Genomic DNA, 26,014 nt, shown 5'->3' on the forward strand with positions numbered 1-26,014 from the left:
CTTTAGGTGGTAAATATTCTTTATGTGGAATATTGTTTTACTAGAATTACAGAAATGTAATTTGGTTCGATAATGAAAACTAAACCAGCAGAGTTTAAGGGACACTGAGGAAATTGTGAGACATTTTAAAGGCAACGCCTAATGTTTGGAAAGATGCATTTGGAGACTCAGGAGACATAAAATGGATCACATTTATGCTGTTTCCCTAAGCAAAAGCAACTGTTATGAAAACTTGTCTAATGTGTTGTCTGGCCGTCTGTGAGTCTGTTGACTAAAGGAAAATGGCACATGATAAAAGTATTACTGAACTCCTGCAGCAGACAATACAGAAGAGCAGGGTCTCAAGGGCAGAGAAGATAGAGGCCTTCTTTTACTTTCTTTCCTTTTTCATTATCTTGTGGACAATGGAAATGAATATAAAATATTGCTGTTAGAGTGGTACTCTCCACTCCTTTGCACGAACAGTAAAAGTAGACTTGAAATTGATGAACACTGTCTCCCTGCTACACATTTTCATTATAAATGATAGGCATGAAACTGATTTTCCCTCATTCTTTGCCCTAGACTCACTGATCTTCTTTTAGACCCTTGTATTTGTAGAATTTTTGTACATTTTCTCTCCTCTGCATGAAATAATCTTCCCTTCCTTTTTCTCCTTGTTAACATCTTATCTATAAGACTCTCAACTCAGATATCATTTCCTCATGGAAAAAAATTTTCATTACCTATATAATTTGGTCAAATATCCTATTAAAGGCTCTCATAGCTCCCATATTCCACTCTTCATAGCTTTGTCATAGGTGAAATTTTCCATTTCTTATTGTTTCAAAGATTGTTTCCCTACTAGCCTGTAGGCCTCCTGAAGGAGGGGATTTGTCTCCACATGGAGTAAGTTCTCAATAAATTTTTGGTGAATAAATTAAATCGTGAGTACTACTTTCCATGTAGTTTGTAAATATAACAGTCCAAGTTTTTTTTCCATGCTAATTTGCAGCATATAATATTTCAATATTTTGAAAAGGATATAGGATTTGGGCCATAAGATCATCATAACTGAATTCTGCCTAGCTGCTCTATTTATCAACGTTAAACTTGATTAATTTTTGTGTACATGTATGGATTTGTATCTCTTCCTCTAAGTTCTAATATAGGTTTTGTTAAAATGCACTCTTCTGATCTTGCTGGTACTTGACTCTGCTTTCTGTGCCATATTTGGTGATTCCTCATACCTTGTCTAACATCCTCCAAGATCCGCTATACTTTACCTTTAGTACTCACTTTCTTCAGTATATACATTTATTCTTTTGTTTTAAACCTTTTTATTGTGGTAAAATATACACAACATAAAAGTTACCATTTTTATACATTCTTATTCTTTTCATTACCTCATATAAGTATGTGAATTGACATTTTGTTTGCAAGTTTTTATCTAACATTTCACCTTCTTCAGCACCATGTTTTAAAATCTGTGATATTCTCATTTCATTGTCTATTACAAGAAATTTAACATGTCGAAAACTGAATATATTCTCTTTCCCTCCGAACAGTTACCTTTAAGCCATGTTTAATGTTAACATTAAATTGCAGCTTTGTATTCCCTTTCAAGTTAATTTGTAAATTCCTTCTTCCTTCTTTTCTTTCTTTTTTTCTATTTAATCCTCTACATGAAAGCAAGCATTAGGGCTTGCAAATTTTTTCCTATTCTTGTTTTCTTGGATTTATATCTTCACTTACATTTCCACAGCAAGAAGTTTATGCTTTTACATCTAAATTCCTATAGTACATTTTTAGTTATTATTTCTCTCTTAAATATCTTTTTCCCTACTCTTTGCCAATATACTAAAATAACTTCCCCAAACATTTTCATAATTTTGCTCACTTTGTCAGGAGTCTATCATTGTAACATCTTGCAGTTATCAAATCCCAAGTTGTAGATCTGATCTTTAAGGTGACCCATTTATTTTACTTCTAATTCTTCAATCTCAGAAATATTGATAATTTCTAGTCTGAAACAGGAACCTCTGATCCATCTTGTTTAACCTACTTGCCATTTAGTAAACACAATTTGCTTCTTTCCATCTGATTTTGCATATACTACTATTCTTATCTGGGATACCACCTGTAGCATTTCAGATTGGAGGGTAGAGAACTTCTGTCAACAGACACACACACCCATCCCATACTCTCTGGAGATTGGACTAAGTTTCTAATTAATTTTCTAATAATATGGGGAGAAAATTATTTTTAATAACCCCTCTCCCCTTTGGTTTTGTACTGATACCTATTTTTACAATTATGATTATATAGGCTTGAGGATATGAAATTTACTGTACCCATAACTCTGCATTCCCACTATGTTCTCTAGTTTACACAGGAAATGATCTTTAACATATATAATCACACACACATCTACACAGCACACACATGTTTCCAATTACTCCAGCAGAAAACAAAAACAAAATACTTGCCGATATATTACCTTCCTTGGAAAAACATGTCAAGTTTACTAAGATATTTTAATACTTATAAATATATAAATATTTAGATAAAATTATACATAAAGTACCTAGTTGATATGTTTTAATAAATTGATCATTCAACTTGCTGCATAATATTTTCAGTTTAACAAATTCATTCTATCCATATTAACAAAGTGATGTCACTGTGGAATTTTGGAATTATGGGAAAGAAAATGAATTTATTCAAATAAAATTCTAGCAGTATTCATATTACATTTTATAGATAAATATTTTTAAAAGAGCATTCTTGTTCATGTGATCCTTGTTTTATGATGCTTAAAACACAATTAAGTGAAATGTATAATTAATATTTAGATTTTAGTGTTTGTTTTATAAAAGTTATTTCATTGTTTTACCATTGCAAAATGACACTAATATATTGTCTTCATCTGTTAGTTTTCCAATCTTTGAAAATCCGTATCCCATGGACATTCATGAATCTCCAGTTACATGCACAGCATACTTTGCTGATTGCCCGCCAGATTTGATTCTAGTACTCTACTCTATAGGAGTCAAACATAAAAAACAAGGATACAGTAATAAGGTAAAAGTAACAATTAAAAACAAGTTTTCTTGTGTTCATATTCACATTAAATGATCATACTTTTTCCTGTTATTTTCTGACTTTCTATATAAGAAGACTTGAAATAAATTCTTTTGAAGTCATAAGCTGGCATCTATAAAAGACATAACTTCTGAAATTCAAATTTCCTAAATGCTACATAGCTTTAAACATACAGAAATATAAATTTCTTATATACTAAGTATATAATTATACAGTAAGGTATATTTATATATCATATATGTTTATATACTTAGTATATATTTAAATTAACATATTTGAATCATAAGATATAACTTTTAATTATTTTATATGAAGGGTTATGTTTTAAGAAATTTTTAAGTCAACTCTAGTTAATCATTTCTTATCAATTGGTGGTTAGCAAGACAATTATCAAAAGTCATTTGTTAAATAACTTTCTACAATTACATTTTTTTATATTAAACTACAGGATTCAAATACTTACAGTTTTAACAGACCCCCTATTATGATTTTTATTATTTGTACAGGGCTGTTGGGATGGACAACTCTAGGAGTCATAATTTACATAGTATTCTGTGTGAAATTGCACCACAGTAGTTTGACAGTACAGACAATGTGGCAGATGTAGCAACACTGTATTTGTATGAATAAAAAATACTTTGATTTTTTATATGAATGGTAATATTTGTTAAAATCTATATTTTCAAAGAAGATATCATTGTGCATTTGGAATTGTTTGTTCAATGAAAGCATTAAAAGATAGCTACACACTTCCTCCTTCATTACTTTCTAAATATTTATTTTTAAGTGAACCTTTTACTATTATTTTAAAATATTTTCATTTTAAATTCATAAGTCATTCAAATTAAAAAATAAAACTTATCAATTCTTCCTGGATAATCTGTTTAGGAGTGGCCAATCAGTGGAGGAGCTTGGAACCTTGGAACACAAACATATCCAGAAATTATTATTACTGGGTAAGTGGGATGTGATTTGTGAGTTTATCAATTAATCAACAAAAAGATTTCATTGAATTTTTCACTTTCCCATAATTGTGCTCTAGGCAAACTGACAGTTTAAAAGTAAAAATATAAGACACAGCTTCAAATCTTGATGGGAGATGGAATCAAACCTTTGAAAACGTAGACTTATAACAAAAATAATTAAGTGTAGATTACAAGAGCATAAGAAAGTCAAAAGAAGAAAAATACTAATCATGAGAGGTTAGTAAAGGAAGAATTCCTGTGGAAATCTTAGATTATTAGCCTTAGAAAGGCCCTTACTAACATCTGTTGAGTCCTGGGAAATCCAGGAATCACTGCTTTGTATCCCCATCAGGTGGTTATTTAAAGTATGCTTCAAAACTTATAGCATCAGAAATGTCACTACTTCCTATAGCAACCCATTTCTTCCTCTAATATTAGGAATGAAAATAAAGATATAGCAACAGATAAAGATGAGATTTAAAAGATAATAAGGGGTTCTGCTTATGAGATAAGGCATAGATGTACTTTTCCCTATTCTTCCCACTAAGTACAACTAAAACCCCTGGATATTATATATTAAACAAATATAAGATGACTGGAAAAGATGGAGAGAAGTCAGACTGGCTAGGGCCCCCAAGACTCAAGGAATAATATGGTGGTGAGTTTCCTGGGTTTTCTTTTTGCCTCATATATCCCAGAGTTGGAGCTGAAGAAGCTGGCAACCTGGAACTGTTAATGGGCACAGACAAAAAAAGCCCAACAAAAGCTAGCTCTCTCTAGCTAAAGGATGAGGAAAGGGACAGCTTATCAAGACAGAAAACTTTTAGAAAATAATGTCGTTACTCTAGATAACACAGAAAAAAACTACGGCCCTACCCCAACCCACTCCAGCAAAGGCTGAGTGGGGAACCCAGATTTTCACCCTCATCAGGCTGTAACAAAGTGCCTCAACTTACCCACAAAGGGTGTATCAGTCACCAACACAGTGCAGAGGCTGAGTAGGGAGCTGAGACTTTTAACCCTGCTGGGCGGTAATGAAACCTACCACCTGTGGTGTTAGAGGAGATCATGTGAGGAGCCAGAATTCCCACCACTGCCCAGCAGTAATGAGGAGCCACACACTCTCCCTGTTTTATGTCAACGGAAGTCCAGTGAGAAAGGAGAGAACTGAAAGAGAACATGGCTGAAAAAGTACCTAAGGAAATAGTGGCAGAAAATTTCCCAAATTTGGTGAAAGATGTGAACCTATAGATTCCAGAAGCTAAGTGAACCACAAGAAACCCACAACAAGATGCATCATAGTCAAACTTCTGAACACTAAACACCAAGAAAAAAACTCATGAAACAGCAGGAGAGAAATGACACTTTACCAATAGGGCAAAACCAAGTTGAATGATGGTGGATTTCTCATCAGAATCCATAGAGGCCCAAAGGAAACCTGAATCTTTTTCAAGTGTTGAAAGATAAGAACTGGCAACCCAGAATCCTATACCTAGAAAAAATATCCTTCAGGAATTAAGTTGAAATCAATACATTCTCAGATGAAGGAAACTAAGAGAATTTGTCAACATCAGACCTCCACTAAAAGAGTGACTGAAGGAAGTTCTATAAACAGTAAGCAAAAATATGGGTAAATGCAATAGGCTTTCCTTATCTTGAGTTTTTAGAATTATATTTGGTGGTTAAAGAAAATATTATAGTTACATTGTCAGATGTGGTACTACATATGTATAGGGGAAATATTTAAGACAATTATAAATGGGAGAAGGTAAAGTGATGTAAAAGGGGGTAAAGTATCTATACTTCCCTCAAAATGGTAGTATGATGACACCAGTAGACTGTGAGAAGTTATGAATATACAATGTAATACCTAAAGCACCCATTTAAAAAAACCTATGCAAAGAGATATACTCAATAACATTATTGATGGATTTAATAAAATAATTCAGGTAACGCAGAGGAAGAGAAGGGAAAAACACTGACAAAAAATAGAGGGAAAAAATGGCACACTTAAGCCCTAACATATTAATAATTATATTAAATGTAAATGATCTAAATACACCAATTAAATGCATAGACTGGCAGAGAATTAAAAAAATGATCTAACTATATGTTATTTACAATACAGTCACTTCAAAGATAACAGTATAGTCAGGTTAAGATAAACAGGATGAAAAAATACTCTATAAAAGAATCAATGGAGAGTGACATCAGAAAGATATCAGAATACTAGTCCCAGGCTTTGTTCTCCTACAGAGACACTGATGTAACAACAATATATGGTCCGAAAGCCTTTATGGAAACTCCAGAAACCAAATAGGAAGTCATAGTATCCCAGGCAAGCTCAAAGCCACAAACAGTCTCATTGAAATGGGTAAAAACAGCCATTTCATTTCAACTGTGCCAGCTCCTCCCCCAAATTGACACAGCTCTTGTTCAGGAGGAAAGCCCAACTTGCATCTTCTTTTATGAGAGGGAAATAGAGGAGGAGAATGTACATCCAACATTCCTGCTTTTCAGGAGGCTTCCCAAGAGACTAGTTTCTATCTTACCTGAGTCAGAGTGCTGATGGAACCTGGATACCTGGGAGCTGCACAGAACAAAAGTTAGCTCAGTGGCTTGTTGAAGTGCCAAAAAGTACTGCAGTTAGACAATAGAGGGAGGAAGAGACTACAAGCTCCTGAAAAAGAAACCAATAAACTTCTCTAATGAGGAAATTAACGCACATAAGCCCAGAGAAGACGCATATCCATTAAATGTTTGAGAGCTCCCCAGGATCTCTAGCTGGGCTGACTATTGGAGGTTTTCCTCTGTACAAAGCCAGTCCATTAGAGGTGGCTGTATTTTCAAATGCTAAATTCACAAGAAGAAATAACAAGAAACAGGGAAACATGGTCCAATCAAAGGAACAAACTAAATGTCCAGAAACTAACCCTAAAGAAATGGAGATTTGTGAATTACCTGACAAACAATTCAAAATAATTGTCTTAAAGAAGCTCAATCCACTACAAGAGAATACAGATAGACAACTAAACAAAATCAGCAAAATGATGCATGAATGAAATGGGAATATCAACAAAGATATAGAAACTATTAAAAAAAACCCAAAAAGAAATTCAGGAGCCGAAGAATAAATAACTAAATTGAAAAATTTACTAGAAGGGATCAACAAAAGACTTAATTAATCACAAGAAAGAATCAGCAAACTTGAAGATAGGTGATATGAAATTATTGAGTCAGAGAAAGAAAAAGAAAAAAGAATGAAGACAAGTGAAGAATGCCTAAAAGACTTATGGCATATCATTAAGCAGACCAATATAAGCATTATGGAAGTTCCAGAAGGAGAAGACAGACAGAATGGGGCAGAGAACTTATATGAAGAAATAATGGCTGAAAACTTCCCAAATCTGAGGAAGTAAATGGACATCCAAATTCAAGAAGCTCAATATTCTCTAAGGAAGATGAACCCAAAGAGGCCCACACTGAGACACATTATAATCAAATTGTCAAAGACAAAGAAAGAACCTTGAAAGCAGCAACAGAAAAGCTATTCATGTATATGGAAACTCTCATAAGATTATCAGTGGATTTCTCAGCAGAAACATTACAGGCTAGAAGGGAGTGAGATAATATATTCAAAGTGCATGAAGAAAAAACAAAGCCAGGCATGAATACTACAGATGGAAAAGTGTACTTCAAAGGAGAAATGAAGACCTTCCAAGATAACAAAAGCTGAGAACATTTATCACCACTACACGTGCCTTACAAGAATTGCTAAAGGGAGTCCTTAAAGTTGAAATGAATGGACACTAGACAACAAAATGAAAGCATATGAAAATATAAAGCTGCCTGGTAAAGGTAAACATATAGACAAAAACAGAATCCTATAATGCTGCAGTGGTGGTATGTAAATCATTTTAAGTTCAAGTATACAAATTTAAAAGATAAAAGCATTTTTAAAAAACTTTAACTATAAAACTATATTAATGGTTACAAAATATAGAAAGATGTAATTGTTGACATTGATAACATAAAGTGGGGGAGAAATGTAAAGGAGTAGGGTTTTTATATGCAATTGAAGTTTAGTGGTTATCACTTTAAAATAGATCAGTATAAGTATAAGATGTTTTATCTAATACACATGATAACCACAAAGAAAATACCTCTAGATTATGCACAAAAGAAAATGAGAAAGGAATCAAAGTGTGTCACTTCCAAAAATCAATGAAACACAAAGGAAAGCAGCAAGAAAGGAAACAAGGGGCAAAATAAATACAAGATAGGAAACAATTTTAAAATGTCAATAGTAAGTCCTCTCATATCAGTAATTTCTTTAAATATAAATGGATTAAACTCCCAAATCAAAAGACGTAGAGTGGTTGAGTGGATAAAAAGAGATCCAACTATATGCTATTACATGAGACTCACTTTAGATATAAAGACATACATAGGCTGAAAGTGAAAGGATGCATAAAGATATTCCATGCAAATGCTAACCAAAAGAGAGCAGGGGTGACCATACTTTTATCAGACAAATAGACTTTAAGCCAAAAACTGTCATAAGAGACAAAGAAGGACAATATATAATGATGAAATAGTCAATTCACCAGGAAGAAATAAAAGTTATAAATATATATGTACCTAACAACAAGGCACCCAAATATATAAAGCAAACATTGACAGAATTGGAGAGAGGAATAGGTAGTAACACAAAAATATTAGGAGATTTTAATTCACCACTTGCAGTAATGAATAGATCATTCAGACAGAACATCAATAAGGAAACAGAGTACTTGAACAACACTATAGGCCAATTGGATCTAACAGACATGTACAGAACACTCCAACCAACAACAGCAGAATACACATTCTTCTCAAGTACACATGAAATATTCTCTAGGATAGATCACGTAAGGCCACAAAACAAGTCTGAACATATTTGAGAAGATTGAAACCATGACAAGTATCTTTTACAACCACAATGAAATGAAACTAGAAATCAATAGCAAAAGGAAGAATGGAAAATCCACAAATATGTGGAAATTAAAAAACACCCTCTTGGACAACCAATGGGTCAAAGAAAAAATCACAAGGAAATTGGAAAATATCTTTAGATAAATGAATATGAAAATACAGCATACCAAAACTTATGGAATGCAGCAAAAGCACTACTAAGGGCTTTATAAGTAAACCTCTGAGAAGTTTATAGTAATAAATGCCAACATTAAATAAAAGATCTCAAATCAACAACCTAAGTGTACACCTCAAAGGAGTAGAAAAAGAAGAAAAACTAAACCCAAAGTCAGCAGAAGGAAGGAAATAATAAAGATTAGAGAAGAAATAAACAAAAATGAAATACAGAATAGAAAAACAACAGAAAAAATAATAAAAACTAATTGTTTTTTTAAGAGATCAATGAAATTGACAAACTCTTAATTAGACTAAGAGAAAAGAGAAAAGTCTCAACAAATATCAGAAGTGAAAGAGGAGACATTACAATTGATGCCACAGAAACAAACTGTTTAACCTCGAAGAAATGGGTGAATTTCTGGAAACATCCAACCTACCAAGACTGAATCATGAAGAAATAAAAAAATCTGAACAGACCTATCACTTAGTAAGGATATTGAATAAGTAATAAAAAACTTCCGAACAAAGAAAAGCCCAGGACTAGATGGCTTCACTGGAGAATTCTACCAAACATGTGAAGAAGAATTAATACCAGTCCTTCTCAAACTCTTCCAAAAAATTGTAAAGGGGGGAATACTTCCAGACTCATTCTATAAGGCCAGCATTACTCTGCCACAAAATCAGACAAAGATACTATCAGAAAAGAAAACTACAGAATAATATCCCCAATGAATATCAATGCAAAAATCCTCAACAAAATACTAGCAAATTGAATTCAGCTACATATCAAAAGGGTTATACATCATATCCAAATGGAATTTATCCCTAGAATGTGCGATGTTTCAACATATGAAAATCAATCAATATGATACACCACCTGATCGTCTCAGATGATGCAGAAAAAGCATTTGATAAAATTCAACATGCTTTCATTATTAAACATTTAACAAACTAGTAATATAAGGAAATTGCCACAACATAGTAAAAGTCATACAAGAAAATCACACAGCTAACATCATATTCAATGGTGAAAAACTGGGAGGGATGCCCACTCTCATGACTCTATTCAACATAATTCTGGAAGACCTAGGTAGAGCAATCAGGCAAGAAAAATAAATAAAAGGCATCCAAATCAGAGTGGAATTATCTCTGTTTGTAGATGACATGATCTTGTATGTAGAAAACTCATAAGTTTCCACAAAAAAACTGTTAGAATTAATAAACAAATACAGCAAATTTGCAGGATACAAAATCAACACACAGAATCAGTTACATTTCTGTGCACTAACGATGAACAATCTGAAAGAAAATTAAGAGAACAATCCCATTTACAATAGCATCAAAAAGAATAAAATATTTAGGAATAAACTTAACCAAGGAGGCAAAACTCTTATATAATAAAACCTACAAAACACTGATGAAAGAAATTAAAGACAACTCAAATAAATGGAAAGATATCACATGCTCATGGAGTAGATTTAATATTGTTAAAAATGTCCATACTACCCAAAGCAGTCTACAGATTCGGTGCAAATCCTTATCAGAGTCCCAATGGCTTTTTTTGCAGAAATAGAAAAAAAACCATCCTAAAATTAATATGGAATCTCAAAGAACACCAGATATCCAAAACAATCCAGAGAAAGAAAAACAAAGCTAGAGTCCTCACACTTCCTGATTTCAAAACATGATACAAGCTAATCGAAACATATTACAAAGTAATCAGAACAGTGTGGTACTGGCATAAAGACAGACATATAGACCATTGGAACAGACTAGAGAACTCGCAAATAAACCATCACCAATATGGTCAAATCTTTGATAATGGTACCAAAGCTATACAATGGGGAAAGGATAGTCTCTTCAACAAATGATTTTGGGAAAACAGAATTTGCACATGCAAAAGAATAAAGTTGCACCCTTACTTTACACCAAAAATCAACTCAAAATGGAAAAACCTAAATATAAAACCTGAAACTATAAAACTCCTAGAAGAAAACAGGGAAAACCTTCATGACACTGGATTTGGCAATTATATTTTGCTTGTGACACCAAAAACACAAGTGATCAAAGCAAAAATGACAAATTGGACTACCTCAAACTTAAAAACTTTTTTGAAGCAAAGGAGACAATCAAGAGAGTGAAAAGGCAACTTTTGGAAAGGGAGAAGATATTTACAAACCATGTATCTGATAAGGGGTTAATATCTAGAATATGTAAAGAACTCCTACAACTGAATAATAACAACAAAAAATCCAATTAAAAATGGGCAAAAGACTTGAATAGATATTTCTCCAAAGGATATATACAAATAGCTAACAAGCATATGAAAAGATATCAACATCACTACTCATCAGGGAAATGCACATCCAAACCACAATGAGATATCACTTTACCCCTATTAGGATGACACTATAAAACAACAGCAACAAGAAACAGAAAATAACAAGGGTTGGCAAAGACGTGGAGAAATTAGACCCTTTGTGCATTATTGATTAGAATGTAAAATGGTGCAGCTGCTATGGAAAACAGTATATAGTTTCCTGAAAAAAGTAAAATTAGAATTACTGTATGATCCAGCAATCCCACTTCTGGGTACGTATTCAAAAGAATTGAAAACAGGATATCAAAGACATACATGCACACTCATGTACATTGCAGCATTATTCACAGTAGCTGAGAGATGGAAACAACCTAAATGGCCATCAACAGATGAATGGATTTACAAAATGTTGTATTACATACAGTGTAACATTATTCAATTTAGTCTTAAAAAAGAAGGACATCATGTTGTATGTGAACTTCATGGAAATTAGGCTAAGTAAAATAAGCCAGTCTCAAAAAGACAAATACTGCATCATTCTACTTATATGAGATACCTAGAATTGGCAAATGAATAGAGACAGAAAGTATGATGGTGGTTGCTATGGGCAGGGAGAGTGGGCAAAAGGGAATTGTTTGATGGATGTGGAGTTCAATTTTGCTAGATGGAAAAATTCTAGAAATCTTCCCAGCAATGTGCTAGTTAACACTACTGTACTATACACTTAAAAATGGTTAAGATGGCAAATTTTATATTATGTGTTTTTGGCCAGAATAAAAAAAAAGAATCAATGTAAATTATAAAACTGAAAGTTATTATAACTGAAAATAAGAACTAAACAAATAGTTTTAACAGCATGTAGTCACAGCTTAAAAGAGGATTAGTAAACTGGAAGACAGTGAGTAGACAATATCCAGATGGAACCACAAAGAAAAATAATAAAAGCATAAGAGATAGATGATACATGGTAAAGAAGTTTAAACATATGTGTTATTGGAGACACAAGAAGGAGATAGAGAATAAAGCAGAATAAATTGTTGAATGATAATAGCTATGATTTTTCCATTGAGACACAAATTCAAGAAGTCCTAAAAACTGAAAGCAGAGTCAATAAGAAGAAAACCATTTACACGGATTGCAGTAAAACTGATGAAAATAAAGCACAAGGAAAAATGTTCTGGAAAGCAGCCAGAGGTGAAGATATTTTACCTTAAAAGGAGCAACATAAGGATTGAGAGTTGATTTTCTTAACAGAAATGGTGAAAACAGAAGGTATTGGAATGACATCTCTATAGTGCTGAAAAAAATTACCAATGTAGAATTTCATGCTTAGAAAAACTATCCTTCAAGTATGAAGGCAAATGTTTTTTTCTAACAAATGTTGAGAGAATTTGTTGCCAGCAGAACTGCACTAATAGAAAACAAACCTAAAGGGAATGCTTTAGATAAAAGGAAAACAATATCAAATAGAATAATAGAGATGCATAAATTAAATAAGAATAATGGAAAAAAGTAAACATAGGAATAAATCTAAATAAATATTGACTTTTTAAAAGAACAATAGTATTATGTTTTGGTATAAGTATTAAAATGTCTAATAATTTTTAATAATATTGTGACGTAGAATGAAAATACATTTTAATGATAGCACAAAAGATGGGAGAGAGGAAAATAGAGATAAAATATTTAACATTCTTGCTTTGTCTGGGAACATGTAAACTACCAGTTTAATCTGGACTCTTAATTTAAGGATCAATTTTGTAATATCTGTAGTAACCACTAAAATGATAGTACAAGAATATGATACCTAAAAACTAATAAAATAGAATAATATTTTAAAATGTGATTAATTCTTAAAAGGACAGAAAGGAAAGAGAAAGAAGACAGAATAGGTTAGACAAATAGAATATAATTGTGAGGATGGTATATTTAAATCCAGATATATCAGTAATTACACTAAATATAATTTGACTGAATTTTCCAATTATAAGACAAAGACTGTCAGTCTGAATAAAAAAATAAAGCCAAACTCTAAGCTGCTTATGAGAGACACATTAAATATATGTATACTAAAAATTTGAAAGTAAATGTATGAAAAATTATACCATGTAAACACTTAAAAACATTGGTATAGCTCTACTTATATCAAAAGTAGTTTTTGACTGCTGCATAACAAATCACCCTAAACCTAGCAGCTTAAAACAACATCCATTTATTAACTCACAGCTCTATAGGTCAGACATCTGGCACTGCATGATTGGAATCTCTATTCAAGGTATCATGAGACTGAAATCAGTGGGTCAGCCAGGCTGAGTTGTCATCTGGAAGCTCTGAAGGAAAAATCTGCTTCCAAACTCTGTCTTTTTGTTAGAAGAATTTAGTTCCTTGTGTTTGTAGGACTGAGGTCTCCATTTCCTTGATGGCTGTCAGTGGGGGCCATCTTGGCTCCCAGAGGCTGCCTGCATTCCTTGCCATGTGGCTCCCTCCACCTTCAAGCTAGTAACAATGCATCTAGTACTTCTCATGCTTCAAATCTCAGACTTCTTCCATCTTTGACCTCTAGACCTGTATTTATAGGGCTCACGTGATCATGTCAGGTCCATCCAAATAGTCTTCCTTTCTTGGAAGTCAACATAATATAACTATCATGGGAGTTATATATTCTGTATCATATTCACAGTCCCCGGGCTTATACAGGAGTATCCCAGGAGGCAGGAATCCTGGGGAACATTTTAGAATTTTGCCTACCACAGTAAACTTTAAAGCAAGAAGCATTACCACAGGTAAAAGGGACTATTTCAAAATAGTAAAAGGATGAATCCACCAGAATTTTGAGTTCAGAGCCTCAAAATATACAAAGCAAAATTTGACAGAAAGGAGATATAGACAATTCTGCAATAAATGGGACAAATTATTACAAAAATCAGAGAAAATCCATAATAATAAAGAAGTTTTCAAAAGCATGATTAATAAACCTGACTTAACTGACATGGTTAGAACATTACACTCTACAACTCAAGAATTTATATTCTTTTCAAGTGCACATGGGACACAGACTAAAACTGACCTCATGCAGGGCCATAATACAAGTGCTAATAAATGTCAAAGGATTGTAATCATATATAAGATGTCCTCTGATCACAGGAGAATTAAACTAGAAATGCATGACAAACATATATAAGGAAAACTCCCAGTTTTTCAAAATTAAGCAATTTACTCCCAACTAACTTAGTGGTTAATGGAGAAATCACAATAGAAATTTTTTAAGTATCTCAAACAGAAAGATAGTGAAAATACAATACATCATTATGTGTGGCTAGATCTAAATCTATGTTCTGAAGTAAACTTATACCCGTAACTATATGTTAATAAGAAGAAAGACTAAAATTTAGTAATCTAATTATTTAAGTTAGTAATTATAGCAAAGTTATCCCAAAAAGAAAATAATAATGTTGAGAATAAAAATTAATGAAAGAGAATGCAAATGTACAATATCAAAGATCAACAAAGCTAAAGTTGGGTTATGGAAATAAATAATAAAGTTGGTGAAGGTTTGTAAGATTGTCAGGAAAAATAGAAGGAACAAACTTTATTTATTTATTTTTGTGAGGAAGATCAGCCCTGTGCTAACATCTGCCAATCCTCCTCTTTTTTTGCTGAGGAAGACTGGCCCTGGGCTAACATCCGTGCCCATCTTCCTCCACTTTATATGGGACACTGCCACAGCATGGCTCACCAAGCGGTGCATCGGTGCGCGCCCAGGATCCGAACCGGCAAACCCTGGGCCGCCGCAACGGGGCACGCGCACTTAACCGCCTGCACCACCAGGCCAGCCCCAGAACAAACTTTAATATCAAGAATGAAAAAGAGGATTCACTAAAGTCTTACCATCAATTGAAAGATAAGAGGATGTTTATGACCAACGTTATAGTAGCAAAATTTGAGAAAGAAAATTTTTAGGAAAAAATACTACTTACCAAACCTGGCACTAGAAGAAATAGAAAATATGAATAATAATATATCTATTAAAGGAATTGAATCAAAATTTAAAACCTTCCACAAAGACAACCCAGGGCCAGATATCTTCTTTGGGGAATTCTTGTAAACATTTAAGAAAGAATACTACCAACCTTTCACAAAATCTTCCAGAGAATAGAAAGAGGAAATATGCCTAAACTCTTTTTATGAGGCCAGCATATTTTTTATACCAAAACCTGGCAAGTACATCACAAGAAAGGAAATTTATAGGCCAATCTCTTTCATGAATATAGATGCAAAACTCCTAAGTAAATTGTTAGCCAATAGAATTCAGTGAAATATAAAAACCAAGTCAGTTTTATTCCAGGAATGCAATGCTGGTTTAACCTTCTAAAAAAACTCAATGTAATTCACCTCAGTATGTAAAAAAATTTGAAAAATCTCATGATCATATAATTAAATGAGAATTTGATAAAATTCATCATCTGTCATTATAAAACCTAGCAAGCTAGGAATATAAGGGAAATTCTATAGTCTGAAAAACAGTTTCTATTAAAAAAAACAACAAACAACTAAAGCAAATATTGTACTTATTTGTGAAATATTTAAAGCCTTTCCCCCTATATAGAGAATGAGACAAGGGTGCCTGCTGTCACCCCTGATATTCAACATTAAACTTGGAGACCTAACCAGTTCAATAAGGCAAAAAATGGAAATAAAAATATAGAGATTGGAAAGGAAGATATAAACTGTTGTTACTCAGAGACAGCATGATTATGTATGTGGAAATTGCAAAATAATGTACAAATAAACTATTTAACTTAGCAAATAAACTTTAAAAAGACTTTAGCGAGTCACTGAATACATCAGTATACAAAATTCAACAATATTTCTATATACTAGCAACAATTATAAAATAAAAAATCCAAAATTATACAATTTAAAATAGCATCCAAAAAAATCACATAATCTAGAAATAAACCTAACAAAAGATATGCAAGATATCTTCAATGAAAATTGTGAAACAAATTGAGAAGTAGGAAAAGACAAATATGTAGAGAGATATACCGTGGTCTTTAATTAGACTCAGTATTGTAAAGATATCAATTTTTTTCCCAATTTGATCTAGAGATACAGATGTGTTCACTTTGTGACACTTTGTTGTACTGTAATCTTTTGATTCGTGCTGTGTGTTATAATTAAACTAAAAATTTATTTTAAAATATCAAGAAGTTACATCACTGAAAATGTCTGAGTAGCCCTTGGTCCTTCCACTAAAGAAATGATTAAGTTGGCAAAAATGGAATCAAATTTTTCAGAACTCTAGAATCTAATAGAAAATGCTTAACACAGAAAGAAATTGCTATAAAATAAACAAACAATGGGGATGTAATGTACAGCATGATGACTGTAGTTAATAATACTGTATTGCATATTTGAAAGTTGCTAAGAGAGTAGATCTTTAAATTTCTCATCACAGGAAAAAAGTCCTATAACTATGTATGATGATGGATGTTAACTAGATTTATTGTGATCATTTCACACTATGTGCAAATATCAAATCATGTTGTATACCTGAAACTAATATAATGTTGTATGTCAATTATACCTCAATTAAAAAAATAGAGGAGCACAAGTTATTAGTAATGTTAGTTCTTTGTTTGGATGGCTGACTTACAGAATTTCAATATAATTATATTCTATATATTAAATCTATATTACTGTTTTGAGAGGTTCAGTGGATTCGATCGGAGGCATAAAAGAAACTTTCCAACCCAAACAAATGGACTGAATGCACACTTTATTATATAGGGAAGGGTAAAGGCAAAAGTCAGCAAATAGATCCGAATAGGTCAATAAAAAGAGGAAACAACATCAGATCAGCTGAAAAGGAGAAACATCAGACCGATCGAAGGGAAACAAGATCAGATCCACCAAGAAGAGAAATATCAGATCGGCCAAAGGGAAACAACATCTGATCGACTGAGAGAGAAAAATCAGATTGGGTACTTACAACATCCACGCTCTTACACCAGGGAGAGTCCCTTTAAGTGACACGGCTAGGTGGGAGTGCCAATGGAAAGAAGTCCTGGGCAAGGCGTCTCCCCCACAGGCGAGACTCTCATTAGGCCCCAGGTTCTAGCAGCTTATATAGTATGAGTAATCTCCAGAGTAAGCTTTTGCCGAGTAAGCATTTGGTGTTCTCATGCACAAATGGTTATCAGTTGTGTACGTGCATTGAGCCCCTTGGCTATTGTCCCAGCCCAGCACAGATGGCCAGTCTGCTCCAGGCTACAATGCCCAAAGAGTCTTGTAATCTTACAAATTGCAACTATCTCTGTGGGAGAAGGGCCAGTCCCCTGGAGAAGGGCCAGTTTTCACCACATAGAAAGCCGCTTTATATTCCTTTGTATGCTAGTGGCTGTAGGTCCATGGAACGGCCAAACATGGCTGTACTCATGTCAAGACAATTACATATATTGTTCTTTGCATATACAATATTGCATGATAAAAAATAAAATAGAATTAAAGGTAGTTAGAGTATAGAGTCTCAGACCATCATCCTACAGAATTTTTCGGTAATAAAGTTTTTTTTTTGTTATATCTATAAGTGAATAATTAGAGTACATAAACATACAAAGCATTCATAACAGCTTTATTTATAGTAGCCAAAAACTGAAAACAAACCAAATGGTCGTCAACCGGTAAATGGGTAAACAAAATGGGGTATATCCATACAATGGAATACTATTCAGCAATAAAAAGGAACACATTACCGATACATGCAACAATAGGGATTATCCTCAAAAACATTATGCTAAATGAAAGATATAGACACAAAAAAAGTAAATATTGTGTGGGTTCCACTTATATAAAAATTCTAAGAAAACAAAATAAATCTATACAGGCAGAAAGTAGATCAGTGGATATCTACTGGAGATGGAAAAGAAGATTGCATATTGGCATGAGGTAACTTTTGGAGGTGATGGAAATTTTCTAAAACTAGATTATGGTGACAACTGTATTCAATTTACTAAAAATTATCAAACTGTACATTTATATTGGGTGAATTTTATGGTATGTAAATTATATCTTAATAATGCTGTTAACAAAATAAAGGCACTCAATTAGCAACTACAACCCTCTCAAAAAAATCAAGTGACCATATATGTGTGGGTCAATTTCTGGACTATCTACTCTGTTCCATTTATATATATGTCTATTTTTTTCACCAATAACAATAAGTTTATGGTAGCTTTAGAATGAGACTTAAAGTTAGGTAGTTTCAGTACTCCAACTTTGAAAAATTTTTTTAAATTTCCTTGGGTATTCTAATTCTTTTACTTTTCCATATAAATTTTAGAATCAGTTTGTTTATTTCTACAAAAAAATTTTTGTCATATTTCAATTGAGGTTACATTGAATCTATACATCATCTGGGGAGAACTGACATCTAGTAAGTCTTATAATTTAAGAATACATTATATTTCTCCATTTATTTATGCCTTGTTTGATTTCTTTGATCAGCATCTTAGAGTTTTGAGCATGCAGATCTAGCACAAATTGTGTTAGTTTATATGTAGGCATTTCATGTTTTTTGGTGCTATTGTAAATGGTACTCTTTTGTAATTTCAGTTTCCAAATGTTCATTGCTATTACATAGAAATACAATTGATTTTTGTACGTTGACTTTGTATCTTACAGTTGTGCTAAACTCATATATGAGTTCTAGTATCCTTTGTGTAGATTCTTTGGGATTTTCTACATAGCCAATCATGTGATCTGCAAATAGAATTTTATTTCTTTGTTTTCAATCTTTATTCCTTTTATTTCTTTTTCTTCCCTTGTTGCAGTAGTTAGGACCTCCAGTATGATGTTGAATAAGATCGGCGAGAATGAACATTTTTCCTTTGTTCTTGATCTTAGGTGGAAAGTATTCTATCTCTTTCACCATTATGTATATTAGACAACATCTGTAGCTTGTTCCTAAAAGCCCTTTATCAGGTTGAAGAAGTTTCCTCTGTTCCTAGTTTATTAAGAGTTTTTTTCATGAATGGATGGTGAATTTTTGTCAAATGGTTTTTATGCATTTATTGAGATGATCATATGGTTTTTCTTCTTTAATCTGTCAGTGTGATGTATTATAATATGGTGACTGATTTTTTTTTTTTTTTTTGAATGTTTAACTGGCCTTGCGTTCCTGGGATAAACCTCACTTAGTCATGATGTATTATCCTTTCTATGTATTTCTTGATTTGATTTGCTAATATTTTGTTGACAATTTTTAGATTTATGCTCAAGGGATATTGGTTTGTAATTTTCTTTTCTTGGAACGTTTTTCCCGGTTTTGGTGTCAGGATAAAGCTGACCTCATAAAATGTGTTGGGGAGAATTCTGTCCTCTTTATTTCTAGATGAGTTTTTATATAATTGATGTTATGTTATTACCAAATAATGATACAACTCTAGATAGGTTTAAGGATTTGCTTTTTATGTTTTTGAAGCTTAACTTTAATTTCACTATGAAACTCATTTCAAAATTATTTTAATGTAATCAGAATTAACTCAAGTATCATTTTTATTGAGTGTAAACAATTTTATATAAAAATAAATTGTTCATTTTCCATAGGCCAGTTTTCATTGCTCTCTATTACACAAAAAAACTTCACAGTAAAATCTAAGTAATTATTGTTCTTTTTAAATTTAGATTTTCATGTATTGTTTAAAAAATAAATCATTGTTTTGAGCTTAGAAATGGTTTAGCATACATTAGTTTTCATTGGAATGGTATTTTTGAATTGAATTTTAACAGCAGCTCAAGTTTTTGTATGTTTAGAATGATTATGATCTTTTTATTTACTATACTTTAATTAATGCTAATTTATTTCCTATCTAGTCATGCAGATGGATCAATAAAATTTTGGGATGCTTCTGCAAGTAAGTTTTAAGTTTCTCTATAACAGAAAACACTTGGTTAATTTTTACTCATAGCCATTCACCACTTTTTGGTTTGGGCAATTAACATTTCAGATACATTTTTAGTACCCATACATGGCTGTGTTACAAAAATTCATTTCCTATATTATTTGATGAGTTTAAATATTATCTCTACTGTATTTTTCTTCTATAATATAAACAGGCCTGAAGTCACTCTTTATCAGCAACCCATTATATTTTCAAGAGGCAAGGTACATTGAAAAATGTACCAAACTTTGTCAGAATAACTCTGTTTAAGAAATTCATTTCACCTCCTAGCTCTGTGGTCTTGGAAAAGTGCTTTTATCCCACTAGTCTTCACTTTTCTTTCCCACTTGTCTACCAAGTCCTGGGACAATCAAAAGAAATTGTTTGATAAATGTGAAATTTCTTTTCAAATTCTTGAGAATTACATAATTTAAGGAATAAATAAGGTACTCTGCTCAATGTTAAAGGGCATGCAAAGATATTTAAGACTTGATTATACCCATACATACCCTTCAGAAAACTTATAGTCACTAGAATAGATAAAGGAATGCACGTATATAACTACAGGGCAAACAATATGATAAGAACTCTAAATGTAGTACAACCCAAATTCTGTTTGTTATCAGAAATGAGAGCTTTATTTGAACTAGGTAGATACAGGAAGAGTATTTTGATGGGTAATATTTCATGTGAGTTTTGAAAGATAGTTAAAATTTTGACAGGAATGGGAAGAGAGAAAAAATGAGCAATGACTCTAAGTCAGTAAGATATAGGTAACTCTTTTGGAAATAAGAAATACAAGATAGTTCTGGAGGTTGGGATTTTGTAGTAACACCAGGAAATCCAAGTAAAAACATCTAGCAGTTAGGAAGAACAGTCAAGAATGGAAACTAATGAAAAAGCAGCATAAAAGTAATATTTGAAGCTACAGAGGTGAACAACTTCTGAGGAAGACTATGATAAACAGAAAAGCAGAGGGAAGAAGGTTGAATATTGATGATACTCTTAGCCTGCAAGCTAGAGTCCTTCAGCAATGGAGCAAATGATTAAAAGATTTAAAGCCATGAATTCTGAGGCTCCTTTCTGACCTCACACAATAAAGAGCAATTGCTGAGGGAGAAATTCTAAAGAAAAACAGATTTTCTTTTGACGAACATTTTCATGTAAATCTGAGTTTGTTCCAGGAACGCAATTAATTGCATACTGACCTCATTGCTTGATTCCCACCACCTGAAAGTCACTCCTTAGCTTCTAAAATGTGAGAAGACACTTTAACATTCTAATGATTAGAGTACATACCACCCTTAAGCATGCATGTTAATATTTTAAGAACTTAATTTTTAAATAAAATATTGTTTTACCACATTCAGAACATATATTGCAAAGGTTTGCAGCATATTTAATATTTTTAGTGTAATCAGTTATAAGAGCATATCTCCAATTTAATGGATGTAATTAAAGAAATATCAGTTTGCCAATTTTGTGGAATTCTGTCCAGTACAGGAAGTAAGGCTATATTGAATTTGAATAATTGAGTTTATGCTATGTGTATTAGTTTTAAATTGCTGAGTAATAAATTACCACAATTTAGCAGCTTGTAAAATACCTATATTATCTCATGGTTTCTGTGTGTCAGGAATCTGGGTACAGTTTAGCTGGGTTCTTTGCTTGAGATCTGCTGAGACTGCAGTCAAGGTGTTGGCTAGGGCTGTAATTTCACCTGAGGCTGAATGCTCTTCCAAGCTCATGTGGTTGTTGGAAGAATTCATTTTCTTGCAGCTTTAGACCTCGTGGTGACTTGTTGCCTCAAGGCCAGCAAGGGAGTGTCTCTCTAACCTTAGGGAGGGCCCCAGTCCCTATTTTAAAGGGCTCACTTGATTATGTCAGGAGAATTAAGATAATCTTGGTTGATTAACTCAAAGTTAACTAATTAGGGGCCTTAATTCTGTGTGCAGTATCCTTTTACCATTGCCATGTCACATCAAATAATGATGGGAGGGATACCCCATCTGACCCAGAAACAGGGCTGTACCACCTAATACAATGCCTTGCGCATTTTAAAAACTATTTTAGTTTGACATAATTTTAGGCTTTCAGAAAAATTGCAAAAAAAATGTTGAAGTGTTGTATAGCCTTTAGCCAGATTCCCCAAATGTCAATGTATAATATATTTGTTCTTTCTCTCGCTCCCTCCTCACCTCTGTCCCCCTCCCTTATTTTTTCTCTCTCCCCTCCGTATATTCACACATGTACATATATATAGCTTTTTGTCACCATTTGAGAGTAAGTTGCAGACATGATGCTCCTCTAACACACATGCCCCTAAATACTTCAGTGTGTATTTCCTACAAACGAAGGCATTCTTTAAATAATCAAATTGTAGTTATCAAAATCAGGAGATTAATATTGATACAATACTATCATCTAACTGTTACTGCCCAAAGGGGGGCATCGTCTGTCTGCCGCAAGACATGCCAATAGTCAAGAGGCAAGGAGGTAGGAGAGAAAGGACTATTTATTACAGCTTACTAGCAAGGGGGAAGATGGCCAACTAATGTCCAAAAATACCATCTTACAGAACAAAGACTACAGGCTGGTTATATAAGGGGCTGGTCTCCTGGTGGAGAACCATCTGCTCTCAGGGTGGGGCATCCATGTGATCTCCAGGTGGAGGCAGACATCTTGTCTTAGTTCTGATAGTCTTTTGTTTTATTGGATATGCATCAAAGACCTGAGTAATGCCCTATACCCTGATCTTTCAGTTGTCCTTGATGATGGCTATCAGTATAGACTCTCTGCCCAGGGGTCTTCACGTTCCTAAGGAACTCAAAAGAACAAAGTTATCAACTTATTGCAGCTGGGAGGGGCCATAAAATCCACAGAGCATGTCAGTTAATCAGAGGTGATTCAAAGTTACAACATGGTTTCTTTTCTACAATATGGCTTCCCTTATGTTAACCTTGTATCGAGCTGATATCATAACCTCCAGATCTTACTCGGTTTTTGCCAGTTGTCCCAATAATATCTTTTACACTAAAAGAAAATCTAGGATCATTTATTGCAGTTATTATATCTTTTGAGTTTTCTTTAATCTAGAATGGTTCCTGAGTCTTTATTTCATGAAATTGACATTTTTGAGAAGTTCAGGCCAGTTATTTTGTAGAATCTCCTTCAGTTTGGGTTTGTCTGATATTTCTCATGATTAGGTTCAGATTATGCACTTTTGGCAGGAACTCGCAGATTTTTAGAATTTTTCTCAAGGGTCCTTGGTAGAATCAGAGCTTTTTTATTGGGGAGTTATCATCAGGGTCTAAAATGGAAAAAATATTCCCCCAAATAAATATTCCTGAAAATAATTCACAAACCCAAAGTTTGTTAAAATTATAACTGACCTATTCCTAACACAAAGCCACTCTGAAAAGGTTCTTTCTAAAATAATTACAGATTACTGGACTCCCAGTATTGCTAGCTGGTAAATTATAAATGTTTCTCATCTGAAGGAGTGTCTAAAACTTTGTTTAGAGGAGTAAATCTTCTACAAATAGCATCAACCTCTCATTAAGCAATCAAAGGAGAAAACTGTAAAAAAGAATTGAGGGGTCTGCCTTAGTAGAGAGTTAGGTTCAGTATTTCCATTGTAAACTTTCTGAGCCCCAGTGTTTTTGTCAATAAACAAGGATAAAAATACTCACTTCATGGGACTTTTCTAAGGATCACATGAGACAATGCATACAAAGGACCTACATATTCCTTAGTTTATAGTGTATGTTCAATAAATGTTTATGTTTTCCCTGTAGTCCTCCTCCAGCTAAACTGTACTGATATGAGAGCATGACATTGAATGCTTACTTGTTAAAATGTAATTTATTTTGTCTACTTGGGTTTTACTTTTGTGGTTTAACAAATCTAAGAATTAAGTTCAAATTAGAAGATAACTCTTCTTCAATATCTTATAGTAACTCTGCAAATGCTGTACAAGCTAAAAACTTCAAAAGTGTTTGAAAAACAGAAAGTAGGAGAAGGAAAACAAACATGTGAAATTGTGGAGGAAGATCCATATGCTGTTCAGATGATTTACTGGTGTCCAGAAAGCAGAATATTCTGTGTATCAGGAGTGTCTGCATATGTCATAATTTATAAATTCAGCAGACATGAAATTACAACAGAAATAGTGGTAAGTCATTTAAAATTTAACTTTTACACTTAAAGTTATTAAAAGAGAGCAATTATCATAGTTAGCTAGTTTGTATGGTTTTAAGCCATCAAGAATGCAGTATGTGGCCAGTAATCCAATTCATAGGATTTTTTTTTTTTTTTTTGTGAGGAAGATCAGCCCTGAGCTAACATCCGATGCCAATCCTCCTCTTTTTGCTGAGGCACACTGGCCCTGGGCTAACATCCGTGCCCCATCTTCCTCTGCTTTATATGGGACGCCGCCACAGCATGGCCTGACAAGCAGTGCATCGGTGCGTGCCTGGGATCCGCACCTGCGAACCCCAGGCCGCCGCAGCGGAGCGCGCGCACTTAACCACTTGCGCCACCGGGCCGGCCCCGAAATTCATAGGGTTTTTAATTATTCTTGTTACTTAGTATAACATATTAAAAAATAGTTTGGCTTAAAATGACAAAAACAGTTCTCTATAAAAATTTAGGATTATAAGATAGGATGGAGTATGCCTATAGGTTTTATACAGACAAAAACTGATTTATTTTATGTACAGATGTCAAATTAATGCAGGCTTTGTTCTATATCTTTATTAAATTTTTTAAAGTTTGTCTTTTCTTGTCAATTAATTGCCGTTAAGTTATTATTTCTCAACTACAATAAGATTATTTTTAATTATTTTCTATGTAGCAACATTTTTTATAAGGTAGAAATAATTATGAGGCTGCCTTATCTAATCTTAACTTTAAAACTAATGAAATAATTTTTGTTCAAAATAGTGATGCTTTCCTGGGATAAAATAAATCTAAATTAAGTCACGTATAGATAATGGGTCTTCTCTACCCAGTCCATTTTGTCATTTTATCAGAAAATAAAGATTATCTACTAAAGGGCTGTATATAACCGTTTTTACCTTGACAGCTGAAATCAGGTATTATCCCTTTAAAGTACGTTAGTTAAAATTCCAAGCTTTGGAGTCAGATAAGCCTAGGTTTTAATTCTGGCCTTACCAGTGAATACTTCTGTGACTGAGCAAATCACAAGGCTCCATTAGTTTGTAGCAGAGTCAGACTCAGTTTTATCACCCATGTAATTTCCTGTATAAATAAAATGGAAAAAGGAAAGTAATAATAAACTAGAAATAATAATGCCAATTTCTTACAGTTCTTGTGATGATCATATAGTCACTAGCATAGTGTCTAAGTATAGTTAAGCACTTAATAATTGGTAATTGTTATTGTCACAAGACGTTCTTTGTAGGTTTATGATAATTATGACAGTCATTTCGGTAATATTGCTGTATTCACCACCCCATAATGATATGTTTTGTAAGCAGTTGTTTTCAACCTCAAAAATGCTTTACATCGGAAAACAAATGTTTGTTATAAAATCAATTTTATTTAAAGCG

General features: G+C 33.1%; 1 protein-coding gene across 2 annotated transcripts in view; it reads left to right on the forward strand.

The window, feature by feature from the left end:
- Nucleotides 1-26,014, forward strand: part of STXBP5L (syntaxin binding protein 5L) — a 338,252-nt gene that overhangs the window by 183,508 nt on the left and 128,730 nt on the right. For both annotated transcript variants that reach the window (XM_087439668.1, XM_087439669.1), the window contains exons 12-15: nucleotides 2,916-3,063; nucleotides 3,973-4,040; nucleotides 20,374-20,414; nucleotides 24,398-24,615. In XM_087439668.1, the coding sequence (XP_087295794.1) occupies nucleotides 2,916-3,063; nucleotides 3,973-4,040; nucleotides 20,374-20,414; nucleotides 24,398-24,615 (475 nt within the window). The remainder of the gene's footprint in view (nucleotides 1-2,915; nucleotides 3,064-3,972; nucleotides 4,041-20,373; nucleotides 20,415-24,397; nucleotides 24,616-26,014) is intronic.

This window comes from Ceratotherium simum, chromosome 15, assembly GCF_057802395.1.
Source record: "Ceratotherium simum simum isolate JZ-2026a chromosome 15, ASM5780239v1, whole genome shotgun sequence".
In the NCBI taxonomy this organism is placed as follows: domain Eukaryota; kingdom Metazoa; phylum Chordata; class Mammalia; order Perissodactyla; family Rhinocerotidae; genus Ceratotherium; species Ceratotherium simum.